At 43.5% G+C, this 16066-nt stretch overlaps 3 protein-coding genes across 10 annotated transcripts in view; 2 read left to right on the plus strand and 1 right to left on the minus strand.

The window, feature by feature from the left end:
- CEP95 (centrosomal protein 95) overlaps positions 1-5640 on the minus strand; it is a 31447-nt gene extending 25807 nt beyond the window's left edge. Inside the window, exons 1-3 of one of the 2 annotated variants that reach the window (XM_058431661.1) lie at positions 5157-5640; positions 3564-3692; positions 2041-2148 (exon numbers count right to left, since the gene is read on the minus strand). In XM_058431661.1, coding sequence (XP_058287644.1) covers positions 2041-2148; positions 3564-3692; positions 5157-5175 — 256 coding nt within the window. In that variant the 5' untranslated portion in view covers positions 5176-5640. The remainder of the gene's footprint in view (positions 1-2040; positions 2149-3563; positions 3693-5156) is intronic. The other variant, XM_032139654.2, reaches the window with a different exon arrangement.
- DDX5 (DEAD-box helicase 5) lies at positions 4781-12654 on the plus strand. 5 transcript variants are annotated; one of them, XM_058431665.1, is made up of 14 exons: positions 4781-4796; positions 6033-6219; positions 7452-7617; positions 7966-8062; positions 8170-8303; positions 8418-8483; positions 8715-8856; positions 8938-9098; positions 9187-9359; positions 9735-9845; positions 10065-10126; positions 10220-10279; positions 11516-11740; positions 11948-12654. In XM_058431665.1, exons 2-14 carry the CDS (start codon positions 6176-6178, stop codon positions 12349-12351), a joined length of 1845 nt encoding a protein of 614 aa, XP_058287648.1. In that variant the 5' UTR covers positions 4781-4796; positions 6033-6175; the 3' UTR covers positions 12352-12654. The 5 variants fall into 5 exon arrangements, with proteins under 5 accessions (XP_058287648.1, XP_058287647.1, XP_058287645.1 ...); XM_058431664.1 differs by lacking the exon at positions 4781-4796 and adding an exon at positions 5034-5049; XM_058431662.1 differs by lacking the exon at positions 4781-4796 and adding an exon at positions 5542-5557.
- A 2504-nt stretch (positions 12655-15158) lies between these two features.
- POLG2 (DNA polymerase gamma 2, accessory subunit) overlaps positions 15159-16066 on the plus strand; it is a 47407-nt gene continuing 46499 nt past the window's right edge. For all 3 annotated transcript variants that reach the window (XM_058431668.1, XM_032139658.2, XM_058431669.1), the window contains exon 1: positions 15159-15881. In XM_058431668.1, the coding sequence (XP_058287651.1) occupies positions 15320-15881 (562 nt within the window). In that variant the 5' untranslated portion in view covers positions 15159-15319. The remainder of the gene's footprint in view (positions 15882-16066) is intronic.

A 16066-nucleotide genomic window follows, 5' to 3' on the forward strand; every position in this document is an offset into this window, starting at 1 on the left:
CCCTTTGTCCTGCAACCCTGAGGTTCCCTTTCTTGGAGGCAATCAGTATTAAGAGTTTCTTGTATATGCTTCTAGAGTTCTTCTGATTGCAAACAACTGCAAATATCTTCTGCACACCTTTGTTTTTACAAACACTAGCATACTACTCTGCACATTACCATTATAATTGTACTACATTTTTCTCGCATCACATATGCTAAAGAGTGTTCCCCTAACACGGAACATTGTGCAAAAAGAGCATATTCAATCATCTTTTACAGCCACAGAGCAGTCCACTGTATGCAGCTATCATGATTTATTTAACCAACCCCTACTAATGGACATTTAGGTGCTTCTAATTTTTAGCTATCACAAACAAATAGCATTAGTATGCTTTAAAATAAAACAATACGGCCAGGTGTTGTGGGAAGTCAGGGACCCCAAACGGAGGGACCGGCTGAAGCCATGGCAGAAGAACGTGGATTGTGGAGATTTCATGGACATTTATTAGTTCCCCAAATTAATACTTTTATAATTTCTTATGCCTGTCTTTACTGCAACCTCCAAACATAAATTGTAAAGATTTCATGGACACTTATCACTTCCCCAATCAATACCCTTGTGTGATTTCCTAGGCCTGTCTTTAATCTCTTAATCCTGTCATCTCATAAGCCGAGGAGAATGTATGTCACCTCAGGACCATGTGATAATTGCGTTAACTGCACAAATTGTAGAGCATGTGTGTTTGAACAATATGAAATCTGGGCACCTTGAAGAAAAGAACAGGATAACAGCAATTGTTCAGGGAATAAGATGAGATAACCTTAAACTCTGACCACTGGTGAGCCGGGCGGAACACAGCCATATTTCTCTTTCAAAAGCAAATGGGAGAAATATCACTGAATTCTTTTTCTCAGCAAGGAACATCCCTGGGAAAGAGAATATGCGCCCAGGGGTAGGTCTATAGATGGCCCCCCAGGCGTGGCCGTCTTTTATGGTCTGTAGACTGTAGGGGTGAAATAGACCCCAGTCTCCCATAGTGCTCCCAGGCTTATTAGGAAGAAGAAATTCCCGTCTAATAAATTTTGGTCAGACGGGTTGCTCTCAAAACCCTGTCTCCTGGTAAGATGTTATCAATGACAATGGTGCCCAAAACTTCATTAGCAATTTTAATTTCGCCCTGGTACTGTGGTCTTGTGATCTCGCCCTGCCTCCATTTGCCTTGTGATATTCTACTACCTTGTGAAGTACTTGATGTCTGTGACCCACACCCTATTCGTGTACTCCCTCCCCTTTTGAAAATCCCTAATAAAAACTTGCTGGTTTTTGCAGCTTGCGGGGCATCACGGAACCTACCGACATGTGATGTCTCCCCTAGACGCCCAGCTTTAAAATTTCTCTCTTTTGTACTCTGTCCCTTTATTTCTCAAACCAGCCGACGCTTAGAGAAAATAGAAAAGAAACTACGTGACTATTGGGGCAGGTTCCCCAATAGCCAGGTACAGCGATTCAGGCCTGTAATCCCAGCAATTTCGGGAGCGGAGCCAGGTGGATCGCCTGAGCCCAAGAGTTCCAGACTAGCCTGGGCAACTGGCGAAACTCTGTCTTTACAAAAAATAGAAAAAATTAGCCAGGCATGGTGGTGCACACCTGTAGTCCCAGCTACCAGGGAGGCTGAGGTGAGAGGATCACCTGAGCTTAGGAGGTTAAGGCTGCAGTGAGCTGTGATTGTGCCACCGCACTCCAGCCTGGGCAACAGAGACACTGAATCAAAAAATAAAAATAAATAAAACAACATAACATAAAAACAAAAAACACACCTCAAATTACCAGCTAGGATATTTACATTTCAGACCCAGATTAATTGCAAAATCAATGTTCAGCTCTCCTGGAAAAGTTCTCATGTATGGACCTGACCTCTATCAGTTGATTGTCTTAGCTCAATCTTACAATTTGGTCTACTCCATAAGCTCACTCATCTGGTTAAGTAAACAATGTCTATGGTTGTAAAATTATTTTTACTAAAATGCATAATTATGTGATAGTTATATATATACCAACCTGTTATGTGAGACAAGCTGACCTGCAAGTAATCCAAGGCCAGCGAATCAATTACAGCTTGTACATTGTGTGCATCATCCTCTTGACTCCTAGGAATAGCTATGAGGTCTGCGGGGGGAAAAAAATCACATAATTTTGCATCCACGAGAGGTCAAGTTTTCATCTCATTGTCTCTCAATAGGATACTGAATATGCTCAACTGCTGTAAAGGCTCTGCCCAAACAGAACATGCTGTAAAGTACAGATAAAGTTAATAAACCCTGAACTCTACACAGCAGAATCTTTATTGGTTGAGTATTTATTGATTGAACAGATTTATCAATATTGGACTGGTTGAATACGGTTGAATATTTATTACACCATATATATGAACAAGCTCTACAAGAAGCACCATGTTAAGGAAGATAAAGTGGTCCCTAAATTCAAAGACAGCTAATAGTCTAATAAAGGAGCCAAGACATGATACTTTAACCTATAACTATGGGCTACTTTCTACGAAAAAAAAAAAAAAAAAAAAAAACACAGCAGGCATTCAAGGAGGGTTTATATATATATATATGTATGTTTGTTTATTATTTATTGAGACAGGGTCTCGCTCTATTGCCCCGACTGGAATGCAGTGGCATGATCTTGGCTCACTACAACCTCCGCTTCCCCGGCTCAAGCAATTCTCTTGCCTCAGCCTCCTAAGTAGTAGCTCGGATTATAGGCGTGCACCACTATGCCTGGGTAATTTTTGTATTTTTAGCAGAGATGGCGTTTTGCCATGTTGGCCAGGCTGGTCTTGAACTCCTGGCCTCAAGTGATCAGCCTCCCAAAGCAATGGAATTATAGGCGTGAGCCACCCCGCCCGGCCCTTATATGTCCTTTTGAATAGCCAACTAGAATTATTGGTATAAAGATGTAAAAGGTCAGCACAGGCTGGGCATGGTGGCTCATGCTTGTAATCCTATCACTTTGGGAGGTAGATGGGATGATCACTTAAGCTGAGTTGGTACCACCCTGGTCTTAAACATAGTGAGATGTGAGCAAGATGAAAGGACATACGCGCTTACTAACTGTCTTGGTAAATTATGTTCATCAACTACAAATATCAATTCTTATCCCTAGCACTGGTTAAGTAACAGGATCCAATAAATTCCCAAGCTCCACTCAATTTTACAACCTTTGAAGGTATATTTACAGAAAGGATGCAACTTTCACAAGGCAATAGCCATGATTAGGTTAAGCCGTGATCATCAGGAGCCCTCAAACTGATCTGCTCAAGGCCATTATTATGAGTGGCTTCCACAGGGTATTCCTTAAGGAATATTATAATTATACAGTATGCAATACTAAATACAATTTAATACACAATATTTATTTTAATATTGTATATTAATATAGAATTCAATATGCAATATTAAAAAAAGATATAGGCAAAGAGAAATGAAATTTTATAAATGCCAAAGAATCTAACTAAAGGACTAAAAACTTTTGGCCTAAGATATAGGCAAAATTACTCCTGCTTTTAGTATTCTTACCTGGTACCTTTTCTCCCAAAATAGACTGATAAAGAGCAATAAAAACATTAGCATCACAGTCTTGAAGTTCATGTATTCTCAGATGTATATGACACTTAAAAAGAAGGTTATTGGCAATGGTTACCCACTCTGTTGGGATAAAGGGGGAAAGATCAGTCTTAAAATACCACCAGAAAAAAATCACACACACATTTAAAAAATCCAACAACCTCCCCCGCCAACAAAAACAGACATTGAACTTTGTAGAAGATAAGGAATTTGATTGTTATAGAATTTCAAAGACCCTTTAGGCATGATTTTTAAAAAGATGTATTTAATTTCTTGGGATGATTTCCAGAGTGCTGTAATTTCTATACAGTTAAAACTATACTGCAAATTCAATTGTTACTGTTGCAGCCTAAAATCTTAAGTTACTTATATAAGCCTCACATGGGTGTTTTTAGTTAAAACATATTTACAAGTAAACAGGAATGTTATGTCATAAACAACAGTTTAATGATAATCCGAGGTTACTAGAAACTCATTAATGGATGTTGCTTCGAACTCCCAATAGTATTGGTCTTGTGTTTACCCAATTATCTTGAGCAAGTCAGGATTTCTCTGGTGCCGGAAAAAGTGGTGATTAAACTTAGGCTATTAAGAACTGGTATAATGACAACATCAACGCTAATGCATTTGTTAGTTTTTCTTTTTTATTATATCGATCTATATGAAAGAAAATATGGGAAGTACATGAAGCTCAGAATTAGCAATACTGTTGACGTTTCCTGCGTTCCACATTCTCCTCTCCCCTAGATATTGCTGGGATTTGCAAAGTTTAACGGTTTCTCTACCAAAAGTAACTTAGAAAGCTTACAATACTTGTTCCTTGAAATGCCTGGCGATTGATAGGAAAGCACTTTCAATCGGTATTAGAAACAAACATCTCCACTATGTTCTGGACACATAACGTTCTGGAAACGAATGAGAGTGTGTTTTCCACGCACATAATCCCCCTCCCCACGCCCATTTCTCACAGCTGGCCAAACCATGACAATTGGTTTGTACGCAGTCCTTGTGAAAAGGATGAAAGCGTCCTAGACAACCAAATTAATTAGCTCTTCAAAAGCGGTGCTAGACAAAGCCCATGACTCTAGAGGGCACTGAAGAGAAAAAAGCACCACTATTCTACTGTGGCAGGGGCATGAATAAATCGTAAGAATGCTGTTCCTTTAAACACCAATACAAATGCAGGTACGACCTCAGGGCCCATAGTGCAAGGGCGGAGGGCACACAGACAGCGGCTAGACGCCCCACAAAAAGATAAGTCCGGGGACCATCCTTCTGACCGCTCCTTTTGCAGCCAGGACCCGAGTGTCCTACCGGCCTCGCCCCAGTGCCTCTCTCTCTCCCATAACATACTGCTGTTCCACGGCCTCGAAGGGAAGAGGGGGTGAAGCTGAGAGACCCTATCCGAGAACCCGCCACCGCGACGCGGCGTCTGAAGGTCACGAGAACCGCCGACAGCCCAGACCCAGTCTGGGCTATCCCGAGGCCTCCCTGGAGGTGGACGGTTTCAGTCCACACATACTGGGACCCCAGGGAGACACTCACCAGCCTCCGAGCCGGCCATGTCTCGGAGGCAGGTCGCCACCGCACTCCGACGCGGCCTGGCAGGCGACGGTGTCCTGGAAGGGCCGATCCACGCAGACCCGACGCTGGGGGGCGGAGGCACGAACCAAAGCGCGGGGAAGGAGGCGTGAAGGAGGGAGGGACGTTAAAAGAGTTTCTTGCCGCTGATTGGTCATCAGAGGAGCACTTCCTTTCACAACACGTGCCACGGGGGCGGTTTGGGAAGTTTAGAGACCATTCTCCGCCGGCCAAAACCCGTCACATAATTGTCAGACCTGTGGGTCGGACTGTCCAAATCAGCCTGCAGCCCGGGCGGGTCCCGGGGCGCGGACAGCGCACTTCCGGCGAGCTATTTCGTTGTGTATCCCTCCGCCAACGTCAACGTGGAAGTAGTGCGGCCCGCTCTCCCGGTGGTTCGCAGTGATACGGTCACGTGACAACGCCAGGCCCCGCCTTTCCCCTCTTTCGGTTACAGGCGTGAGGGCTCTTTGGAGACGTAAACATCTCCGAGTGGCGAGGGTGGGTGGGCTTGGGCTAGCTGTTTTATCGTCTGGCTGGGCTTGGGAAAGGGCGGGGTGGCTTGCTCGAGGTGTGGAAAGACGAGAAGGGGAGGTCAAGAGAGTGCAGAATGAGGCATTCCAATGGTGGGTGGGCCCTGACCTGAGAGAGCGGCGCGGGGAGGGGTGAAAGCGCAGCGATCCCGGAACGCCGGCGGGCGTTGCGGCCTATGCGCGAGGGGCGGGGAGATTAGGTCACGGAGCGGCTCCCAGCGTTCCTTGCGGCGTAGGAGGCGGTCCAGACTATAAAAGCGGCTGCCGGAAAGCGGCCGGCACCTCATTCATTTCTACCGGTCTTTAGTTGTGCAGCTTTGGCTGTTGTCATCGCTCTCCCTCCTCCGCTGCCGCCCCCGCAAGGCTTCGCCGTCGTCGAGGCCATTTCCAGCGATTCGTCGCACGCTTTTCTGTATACTTCGTTCCCCCACAACCGCAACCATTGACGCCATGTCGGGTTATTCGAGTGACCGAGACCGCGGCCGGGATCGAGGGTGAGTTTGGGAGCCAAGCTGTCAGGCCTGGCCGGTGGGGGGATGGGAGGGCGGGTCAGGGTGGCGGCGGGCGGGGGCTTTGCGGCTTGGACTCGGCCTTTCCGGGCTATCTTGGGATCTCCTTTCCCGAAGGCTTGCGCCATTTTGATATTCACGTAACAGTGATTTGAAGAGATTTGACGGTGTAGTGTTTTCAAGCTTGCTTTTTGTATGGGGGTCGGGGAGCCGTCGGGGCGGCTGCCATTTGGTAGCTGTTGAGGGAATTCAGAGGGAGTGTATTGTGCGGATGAAAGCGCGACGCTTCGAGGCAGACTAAGGAGCATCTGTTGGGTGCGGCCTTTCGGGAGGTGTTTTTAGGGTGGCCAGGCATTCTGTGGGAGCGAGGGGACCACTTCCAAAGCCACTAGTGCTGTGGAGGTAGGAGGGCGGCCGGCATCAGCCATGTGGCTGAGTCGCGGGTACAAAATGCCGGCCTCGGACATGGCGGCGGCGCCTTTGTTACCCCGCCCGGCGGAGGAGCTCAAAATGGCAGCGTCGAGAAAATGTGGCGCAGAGAGAAATGCGAGACAAAGGGGGAAGCGCCGCCCCAGCGGGAACGCCGCCCGGCCGGCTCCGCCCGGGCCGGGACTCCTCCCCCGGTAGTCGCCGGCTCCTCCTTTTCTTTTTTCTTGCGTTATATAATTTTGATTCGTTGATCCGGAGCTCTACCGCGGCGTCCCGCCAGCTCGGTTTGCTAGCAGAAGTGTTTCTGAGAAAATCCTTGTTGTGTTATCGATGTCTGTACTGTCTAGGTTCTTACCACTAAAGCTGTTTGGCTTGAAAACGGCCATATGAGTAACATCGTTGTGATGCTCTTCGGTTCATGTAGCCTTGTTCTCCCTGATAGTGAATTGCTAGACTGGTGGGGAAGATTATAGTAACCACAAGAAGTGGTGTCTAATTCCAAATTCTGGCATCTGGGTGACAAGTTTCCGACATGATAAATCCCTGGCTTCCGACATGATAAATCCCAGGCTGTTTACATGACCTAAGTAGTGTGTACTTGGGACTACGGGAAACGTTAACTGTGGCTGTTGAGAGAGAGAGATTTTCACTAAGGACAGTGCTAGGTTTACCTCTCGAAGTCTGTTTTCAGTGGTCTTTAGCTTGTGCCAATGGATGGCAAACAGATCTACACAGAAACCTAGGTATAGCCATTTGAAGATGTGAATAACGTTTTTTCTTCATTCCAGGTTTGGTGCACCCCGATTTGGAGGAAGTAGGGCAGGGCCCTTATCTGGAAAGAAGTTTGGAAACCCTGGGGAGAAATTAGTTAAAAAGAAGTGGAATCTTGATGAGCTGCCCAAATTTGAGAAGAATTTTTATCAAGAGCATCCTGATTTGGCTAGGCGCACAGCAGTGAGTAAATTCATGTGGTTTTATCAGGCTGTAACTCGATCATGGATTCTAGTAAATGAAATTCTGACAGGTGTTTTGCAAATAACTCAATTTTGGTAGAGTTATATTTCCTGACTTAATAATTGGGAAAGGTGTGACTCACTTTTGGAAATAGGTGGCTTTGGGATTTTACTTAGGTTGAGTATAACAATAAATTTTTTTGTCATAATAGGGTGTTCATAGGTGGGTCCAGATTAAAATGAAGGCTACTTTAAACTAGTTACTAAATTATGAAGTTAGGGGTTTATTAGTTAGTATTTAGCTAGGGGTGGTTGTCATGAATTTTAAGACTTATAATTTGTTTTGCAGCAAGAGGTGGAAACATATAGAAGAAGCAAGGAAATTACAGTTAGAGGTCACAACTGCCCGAAGCCAGTTCTAAATTTTTATGAAGCCAATTTCCCTGGTAAGTGCTACTTTTCAGTTCTACCTACCCCTGTGTTTTTGTTTCCACCTACCCCCTCTTTTTCATGGCATCACTAATTTTTACTAAATATCTGTCACTAATTATAGCAAATGTCATGGATGTTATTGCAAGACAGAATTTCACTGAACCCACTGCTATTCAAGCTCAGGGATGGCCAGTTGCTCTAAGTGGATTGGATATGGTTGGAGTGGCACAGACTGGATCTGGGAAAACATTGTCTGTAAGTTTGGGAGAACTCTTGAGTTGATCTGATATATGCAGGAAAATGTAATGGTAATTTAAAAACGAGTATTTTAATGTGATTTCTGTTTGTCCCCACCTTCACCCCAAATAGTATTTGCTTCCTGCCATTGTCCACATCAATCATCAGCCATTCCTAGAGAGAGGCGATGGACCTATTGTAAGTATTTTTAACTTTTTATTAGAAGCATAACATACAGATGTTAGACTACATAGCTAAAGATGTAATTATTTGTGGTGGTTTGATATAGAGGTTAGCTCACCCTATTCAGCTGGAGCTGCTTTGGGTATTGGACAACACATGAAGAAAGGATCTGCTAGCATAACTAATAAGTTAGCAGTTTAAAACTAGTATCCAGGTTTGTGCTGAAAGCTGTTTCTCTTCCCTTAGTGTTTGGTGCTGGCACCAACTCGGGAACTGGCCCAACAGGTGCAGCAAGTAGCTGCTGAATATTGTAGAGCATGTCGCTTGAAGTCTACTTGTATCTATGGTGGTGCTCCCAAGGGACCACAAATACGTGATTTGGAGAGAGGTATGTAATGAAAAGGGTTTTATTTGTCATTGGTGCTAAATATCCTAGGTATTGTAGTTACGCTTATGTGTTTAATTAAAGGTGTGGAAATCTGTATTGCAACACCTGGAAGACTGATTGACTTTTTAGAGTGTGGGAAAACCAATCTGAGAAGAACAACCTACCTTGTCCTTGATGAAGCAGATAGAATGCTTGATATGGGCTTTGAACCCCAAATAAGGAAGATTGTGGATCAAATAAGAGTAAGTGTCCTTCGAAATATGTGATCAAACTGAATTCTGTTTTCACTCTTAGAGTCTGGTACTAATTTTTCCCCCCAAAATCCATTAGCCTGATAGGCAAACTCTAATGTGGAGTGCGACTTGGCCAAAAGAAGTAAGACAGCTTGCTGAAGATTTCCTGAAAGACTATATTCATATAAACATTGGTGCACTTGAACTGAGTGCAAACCACAACATTCTTCAGATTGTGGATGTGTGTCATGACGTAGAAAAGGATGAAAAGTAAGTTTTATTAATTCTGTTATATTCGCTTCCTAACAACTTTGCTGTAAAATTGAGGGATCATTGTTGGGTGAGTTGTTTTAGGTTATTTCAGTTGGTGTAATTTCGTTTAGTTAGCCTATTAGTCCTGAAAATTTCTTGAATCCTTCAAACAATGGCTGTCACCATTTGTAGCTTTCCTATAGAAGGAATTCATGTGTCCCCTGGTTGACTTAAGGACCAAGGGTCAAACTGCTCAATAAGTGGATTAGCAGGTGTTTCGTCTTTGACTTCCAGCCATGTAAATTGAATTTAATGTTTTGCTGACCACAAATGTGTGGCCCTAGCAATGGTCTTTTAAAACTCAGGATTTTTCTTTCTCTCTCCTATTACTAGACTTATTCGTCTAATGGAAGAGATCATGAGTGAGAAGGAGAATAAAACCATTGTTTTTGTGGAAACCAAAAGAAGATGTGATGAGCTTACCAGAAAAATGAGGAGAGATGGGTATGTGTGAGGTCCTCCATTGAAGCAGATTTATTAGAACTGAGCTTAGGAAAGGGCAAACTTGGATCACGAGCAGTGGATTTTTTTCATATCTGATAGTGAATTTAACTCTCTTTCATTTCTGGCGAAATTAAAGAGATCTGTGACCAAAAGCGGTCAAGCACTGGAGTCTGAGGCTTTCAATGTGAGTTTAATAATACAACTTGTCTTTTAACTTAGGTGGCCTGCCATGGGTATCCATGGTGACAAGAGTCAACAAGAGCGTGACTGGGTTCTAAATGGTAAATATTTCAAATGAAGTATTTTTTCCCCCTTTCTTAACCTAGCTAGAATTCTGCTCAGATAATTGATCATGTATATGCCTTCCTTTGTAGAATTCAAACATGGAAAAGCTCCTATTCTGATTGCTACAGATGTGGCCTCCAGAGGGCTAGGTTAGTACAAACTCGCATTCATGGCTTGGTTTCCCAGAAGATCTCCATTTAACTTTTTTAAAGAAAGTTTATTGCTTTCTTTAACCTGCATTTTTTCTAAGTTTTTTTCACATAAAGGTGCTGTCTTTGTGGCAAGGCCTAGGCATGACAATCGGAGGACTCGAGGGGGATGGAGGACTAGTGATCGGCTGGCTGCTTCCAGTCGATTAGAGAGGTGAAAAAGCTGAACGTGTGCCAGTAATCTTCAAAAGGCAGAACATATCACCTCTGCCCCGTAAACTGTTCTCTCCGAGGGAAAAAATGGAAGTTATCCTCACAGTTCACTGCCGTGGTATTTCTTCCGTCCCATGCTTTGCATGACTGCCATGGTACAGCCTTGTTTCAAACCGTTCACTGTGATCTGTGGGTCTTTGAGTTTCAGTGAGTTTGCTGAAATGTCGAAGAAATATTTCCAAACTTCAATGTTCAATGAAATTTTTGTTCAAGTTTGAAATGGAGAGAGCAGCTTTAAAAGGTACTAAGCCTTTTACAAATTGGTGAGTACTGGCACATGAGATGTAGGGCAGGAGCAACTTCTCACACATAGTAAGTGGGAAAAGAAAGTGCTTTGAAAGTTCCTCCCTCACCTACACAGTAGTCGTCATGTCGAGACCTGCCAGAGAGAGACACATTCTCAAGTGAATCCTGGCTTCTTGGAAGCGCTTGCCTAGACGAGACACAGTGCATAAAAACAACTTTTGGGGGACAGGTATGTTTTCTTGCAGCTGCGGTTGTAAGGTCTTGGCAAGACAAGCAGTGTGGCCAGAATTTTGAACTTCTGATGAATGTGTAATGCAAAGGACCTTGTACATTTTTTTGTTTCAAGGTCCTCAAAATGAGCACATGAAGAGGTTGCTGTGAAACTTTAAGTGGCCCTACTGCGCAGAAGCATTCAGATGTCACTTGATGATCTGTAAGGGGAACTTGCTGATTTGGGAATGTGCTAGGGAATACACATTCCTTTTGACAGGGTCTGTCACTGGGTGGGTGATGAGTTATACAGATGACATGTGCTTTTTTTTTCTTTTTTCAATCTCAATGGTATTCCTACAGGAAATGGATAACCATTTTAACTGTATTTTTTGCAGCCCGTACCTTCTTGGGAATACAATTGTCTAACTTTTTATTTTTGGTCTGGCTGTTGTGGTGTGCAAAACTCCGTACATTGCTATTTTGCCACACTGCAACACCTTACAGATGTGGAAGATGTGAAATTTGTCATCAATTATGACTACCCTAACTCCTCAGAGGATTATATTCATCGAATTGGAAGAACTGCTCGCAGTACCAAAACAGGCACAGCATACACTTTCTTTACACCTAATAACATAAAGCAAGTGAGCGACCTTATCTCTGTGCTTCGTGAAGCTAATCAAGCAATTAATCCCAAGTTGCTTCAGTTGGTCGAAGACAGAGGTTCAGGTAAGGATGACTGATAGGAAATGTTGGTAGTTACGAGTCACATCCATTTAAATGGTATTGGAGGGTGAGTAAAACCTTGAATGTGAAAACTTAAGCTGAAAAATTGTAAAAACATTTCACGCCTACCATGAATAGATCTGTTTCTGTCCACAATGATTTGTGTCATAGACATAATTGATCAATTTGCAATTATTATTTTCTTAACAGGTCGTTCCAGGGGTAGAGGAGGCATGAAGGATGACCGTCGGGACAGATACTCTGCGGGCAAAAGGGGTGGATTTAATACCTTTAGAGACAGGGAAAATTATGACAGAGGTTACTCTAGCCTGCTTAAAAGAGATTTTGGGGCAAAAACTCAGAATGGTGTTTACAGTGCTGCAAATTACACCAATGGGAGCTTTGGAAGTAATTTTGTGTCTGCTGGTATACAGACCAGTTTTAGGACTGGTAATCCAACAGGGACTTACCAGAATGGTTATGATAGCACTCAGCAATACGGAAGTAATGTTCCAAATATGCACAATGGTATGAACCAACAGGCATATGCATATCCTGCTACTGCAGCTGCACCTATGATTGGTTATCCAATGCCAACAGGATATTCTCAATAAGACTTTAGAAGTATATGTAAATGTCTGTTTTTCATAATTGCTCTTTATATTGTGTGTTATCTGACAAGATAGTTATTTAAGAAACATGGGAATTGCAGAAATGACTGCAGTGCAGCAGTAATTATGGTGCACTTTTTCGCTATTTAAGTTGGATATTTCTCTACATTCCTGAAACAATTTTTAGGTTTTTTTTGTACTAGAAAATGCAGGCAGTGTTTTCACAAAAGTAAATGTACAGTGATTTGAAATACAATAAATGAAGGCAATGCATGGCCTTCCAATAAAAAATATTTGAAGACTGAATTAAGTGGAAATTGTACTTTATTTTATATATACAATGTCATGTAAAACTGCTTAGATGGTCTGGTTTTTGTTTTTGTTTTTTCCATGAAAACAAATGACTGCTCCTTTTTATTTGGGAGGCAGGGGGAATCAGAAGGCCCTTCTTTATAATGAGCTATTCATATTGCAGGAGTCAGAATGAATTGATACAGGTGAATTTCTAGTTACAGGCTAAATTGCATAAAAGCTTTGTCAGCTCCCAACATCAGGGGAGTCATTTAATAGCCTTTTTCCTTATTTGCTAGTATGGTTAAATGAGAAAATAGTAAAATAGCTACAAAGTCATCTATATAATGTGAGAACATGGGTGACTTTGTTTTGCGAAGTTTATAATTTAAAAAGCTCCAAATAAATGGCTTTTTCAAGAGATTTATACTCACGCTCTTGGCTATACTGTGAATTACTGAAATGTTGAACAAACCTGTGAAAGACATACATTAGCCCTTTAAGATGGCCAGGAGCTAAGCTTGAGTCTCCTTAACTGAATTTGCACAACGTTCTTAGTGCAGGTTACTTGTAGATTCTAGTCTTCACAAGCTCCCTGGGGCTCTTAACTAGTCACACTGGGAGTCATGAATGTCTTTCCAATAATTCAGGGAATTCTAGAGATCCTCAAACTGTAAGGTCTATTCATACTCAACACAAGGAAAAAACCTCATTAAAACTAATGACTAATCAGGAGGCAACATAACCAAAAGCACAGTGAATAAAAGTTTTCATGGTAGGTAACATGGGTTTATTGCTAGAAAGATCCAGGGGATAGCTTTAGGTTTAACTGGCTCACCAATGTAACTTTCTAATCATTTATTTCAGTAATAGCTAGAAGTGGGTCTGAATGTTTGGTTCCCAGAGTCCGATACGTGTGTTTTTGCCAGAAGAGAGGTCTTCAGGAGACTTCATTTAAATTCTGATTATTAAACTGAGGCTTTAATTGATGTTAATGCCTTATGTCAAATGTAAAATTAGAATTTGCTAGGGCTGGGATAGGGAGTGATATTTCTAGGACTTAGGACATTGAAAACTAATTCAGCCTGTAGTAACCTGGATGGTTTTCAATGGCATGGTTAGTCAAATTAATGGTTTTAAACTTAGAAGCAGCTTTCAGGGGAGAGGGTAGGTTGGAGCATTTATTACATATTTTACTGTTTAATGTCTTAACTGTGGGCCTTTTAATTTGTAAACACTGAAATGATTGTGGGGCTGTGGAAAACATTTACCTATTTACCTTGGAAGTTTTAAAAGACAGTCCACTTTTTAGCATGTGTGTTGTGTCCAGCCTGTGGTCGTCTTAACTAATAAATGTGATTTTTCTCCCCATTCTCTCTTTATTTATTTGCGTATAGGCCTTTTACCTGGTGTGAGTTCCTGAATGTGGAAAACACCTGGCAGTAGTACCCAGCTTTGCAGCTAATTACTGTATTTGCTTTCCAGCAATACTGTTGGACTTTTTAGCTGGCCTTTTTTTAAACCCTTATATACACTTGTAAAGAAGAACTATTTCCTGAACCTGGTACAGCACTTTACTAATGATTAAAAAAAATTACTCCTAAATTACATTAACTAAATTGCTAAGCTGTTACCCTCTCTTAATCAGGTGGTAGTTTGGTAGTCTCACAGTGAAATGTAGATTGTTCCTTTCTCCTGAACCTCTTTAAAGGTTTGCGTAACTGAGGCTGGTAAAAGAAATCATGGGCTTTGGAATCAAACTCTTCCTCAGTCTGGGTATACCACTTTTCTACTTTCTGGGCGGTTCTTAAGGTCTCGACCTATTTAAATAGAAATTGTAAAATCAGAAACCTGCGATGTAATCATGAGTCTCCTAATAAAACAGTCACAAGTCTCATTGTTTTGATGAACCCATAGAAGGGGCCCCTGGAAGAAATTGCACGTATGTGGTTTTCTCTGTCACCAGCAGGGTTTAAGACGTGTCTGGGCCCTGTGGTTTATTTCCAGTGCATTCCCAGGTGAGGCAGATGCTGCTGGCTGGGGACTGCCCTTTGGAAGTCACTGCAGTATTTAAAGTGACTGTACCACTACCCTAGTTACAAAGCCTACCGCCCCCCTCCCGGGAGCTTAAGCGTCAAGACCGGCTTGGGTTAGGCCTAGGCCACCTGGCGGCAGCATTTGCCTAAAGTTAAGGCGGCCTGGGCTTACCACCGTAATGGACTAAAACTGTTTAAATGGAAACCAAATGACAAATTTAGTATAAGTGCTTGATTGAGGTGTATATAGAAGGTGATTTGGATAATACTGAAGTATTAATTTTCTGGACTGCAAAAACAGTGGCAGAAGGAAGTGACTCAAGTGGCTACAGCACGGTTATAAATAGGTGGGAATAACCTTTACTGGTGCTTACGAGGAAAGAAAAAGATCAATGTGAGGGGAAGGGCGCGACGCGAACGTCAAGCTGGTAGAGAACCATCCGAGCCGGCGTCCGCCATGGTGGGCGGGGGACGGCTGCGGCCGGAACGCAGACATGCGCTTCCGGGGTGGGGCATGCCGCCCGCAAGCACGCTCACGTCCGTTGCGCCTGCGCCCTGGCCTTCCCGGGTTCTGTTAACGGTAGTGGCGGCTTGTTGGGATCCGCTGAGTGATGGGAGAGTGTGCTCTTTAACTTCGGAGAGAGATGCGCGCTCGTGTAGCCGTCAGGGCCTGCCATAAGGTCTGCAGGTGCCTGTTGTCTGGGTTTGGGGGTCGAGTAGATGCGGGGCAGCCGGAGCTGTTGACGGAAAGGAGTAGCCCCAAAGGAGGGCACGTGAAGGCGCACGCGGAGCTCGAGGGGAACGGCGAGCACCCAGAAGCCCCCGAGTCTGGAGAGGGAAGCGAGGCGCTGTTAGAGATCTGTCAGAGAAGGCATTTCCTAAGTGGAAGCAAGCAGCAGCTTAGCCGGGATTCTCTTCTGAGTGGGTGCCACCCCGGCTTCGGACCCTTGGGCGTAGAGTTGCGGAAGAACCTGGCCGCAGAATGGTGGACCTCGGTGGTGGTGTTCCGGGAGCAGGTATTCCCGGTGGACGCCCTCCACCACGAACCAGGCCCTTTGCTACCAGGGGACAGTGCCTTCAGGTTAGTTTCTGCAGAAACTCTACGCGAAATCTTGCAAGACAAAGAGCTGAGTAAGGAACAGCTAGTAGCATTTCTTGAGAACGTATTAAAAACTTCTGGGAAACTACGGGAGAACCTTCTTCACGGTATGCTTCACGATTTCATGCTTCAAAACAGGTGTCGGGTGGAAAGGCGAGGCAGTCTTGCTTGATCTTGGGGATTGCAACTGGCCCTTTATTCCCATGCAAGGAAGTTAGCTAGTCCTCATCTTTTTGAAGTAGTCGAGTATATTAACAGTGCTCTACCCTGGAGAAAACTGGTCCATGGAATC

This window comes from Hylobates moloch, unplaced genomic scaffold (assembly GCF_009828535.3).
Source record: "Hylobates moloch isolate HMO894 unplaced genomic scaffold, HMol_V3 SCAFFOLD_19, whole genome shotgun sequence".
In the NCBI taxonomy this organism is placed as follows: domain Eukaryota; kingdom Metazoa; phylum Chordata; class Mammalia; order Primates; family Hylobatidae; genus Hylobates; species Hylobates moloch.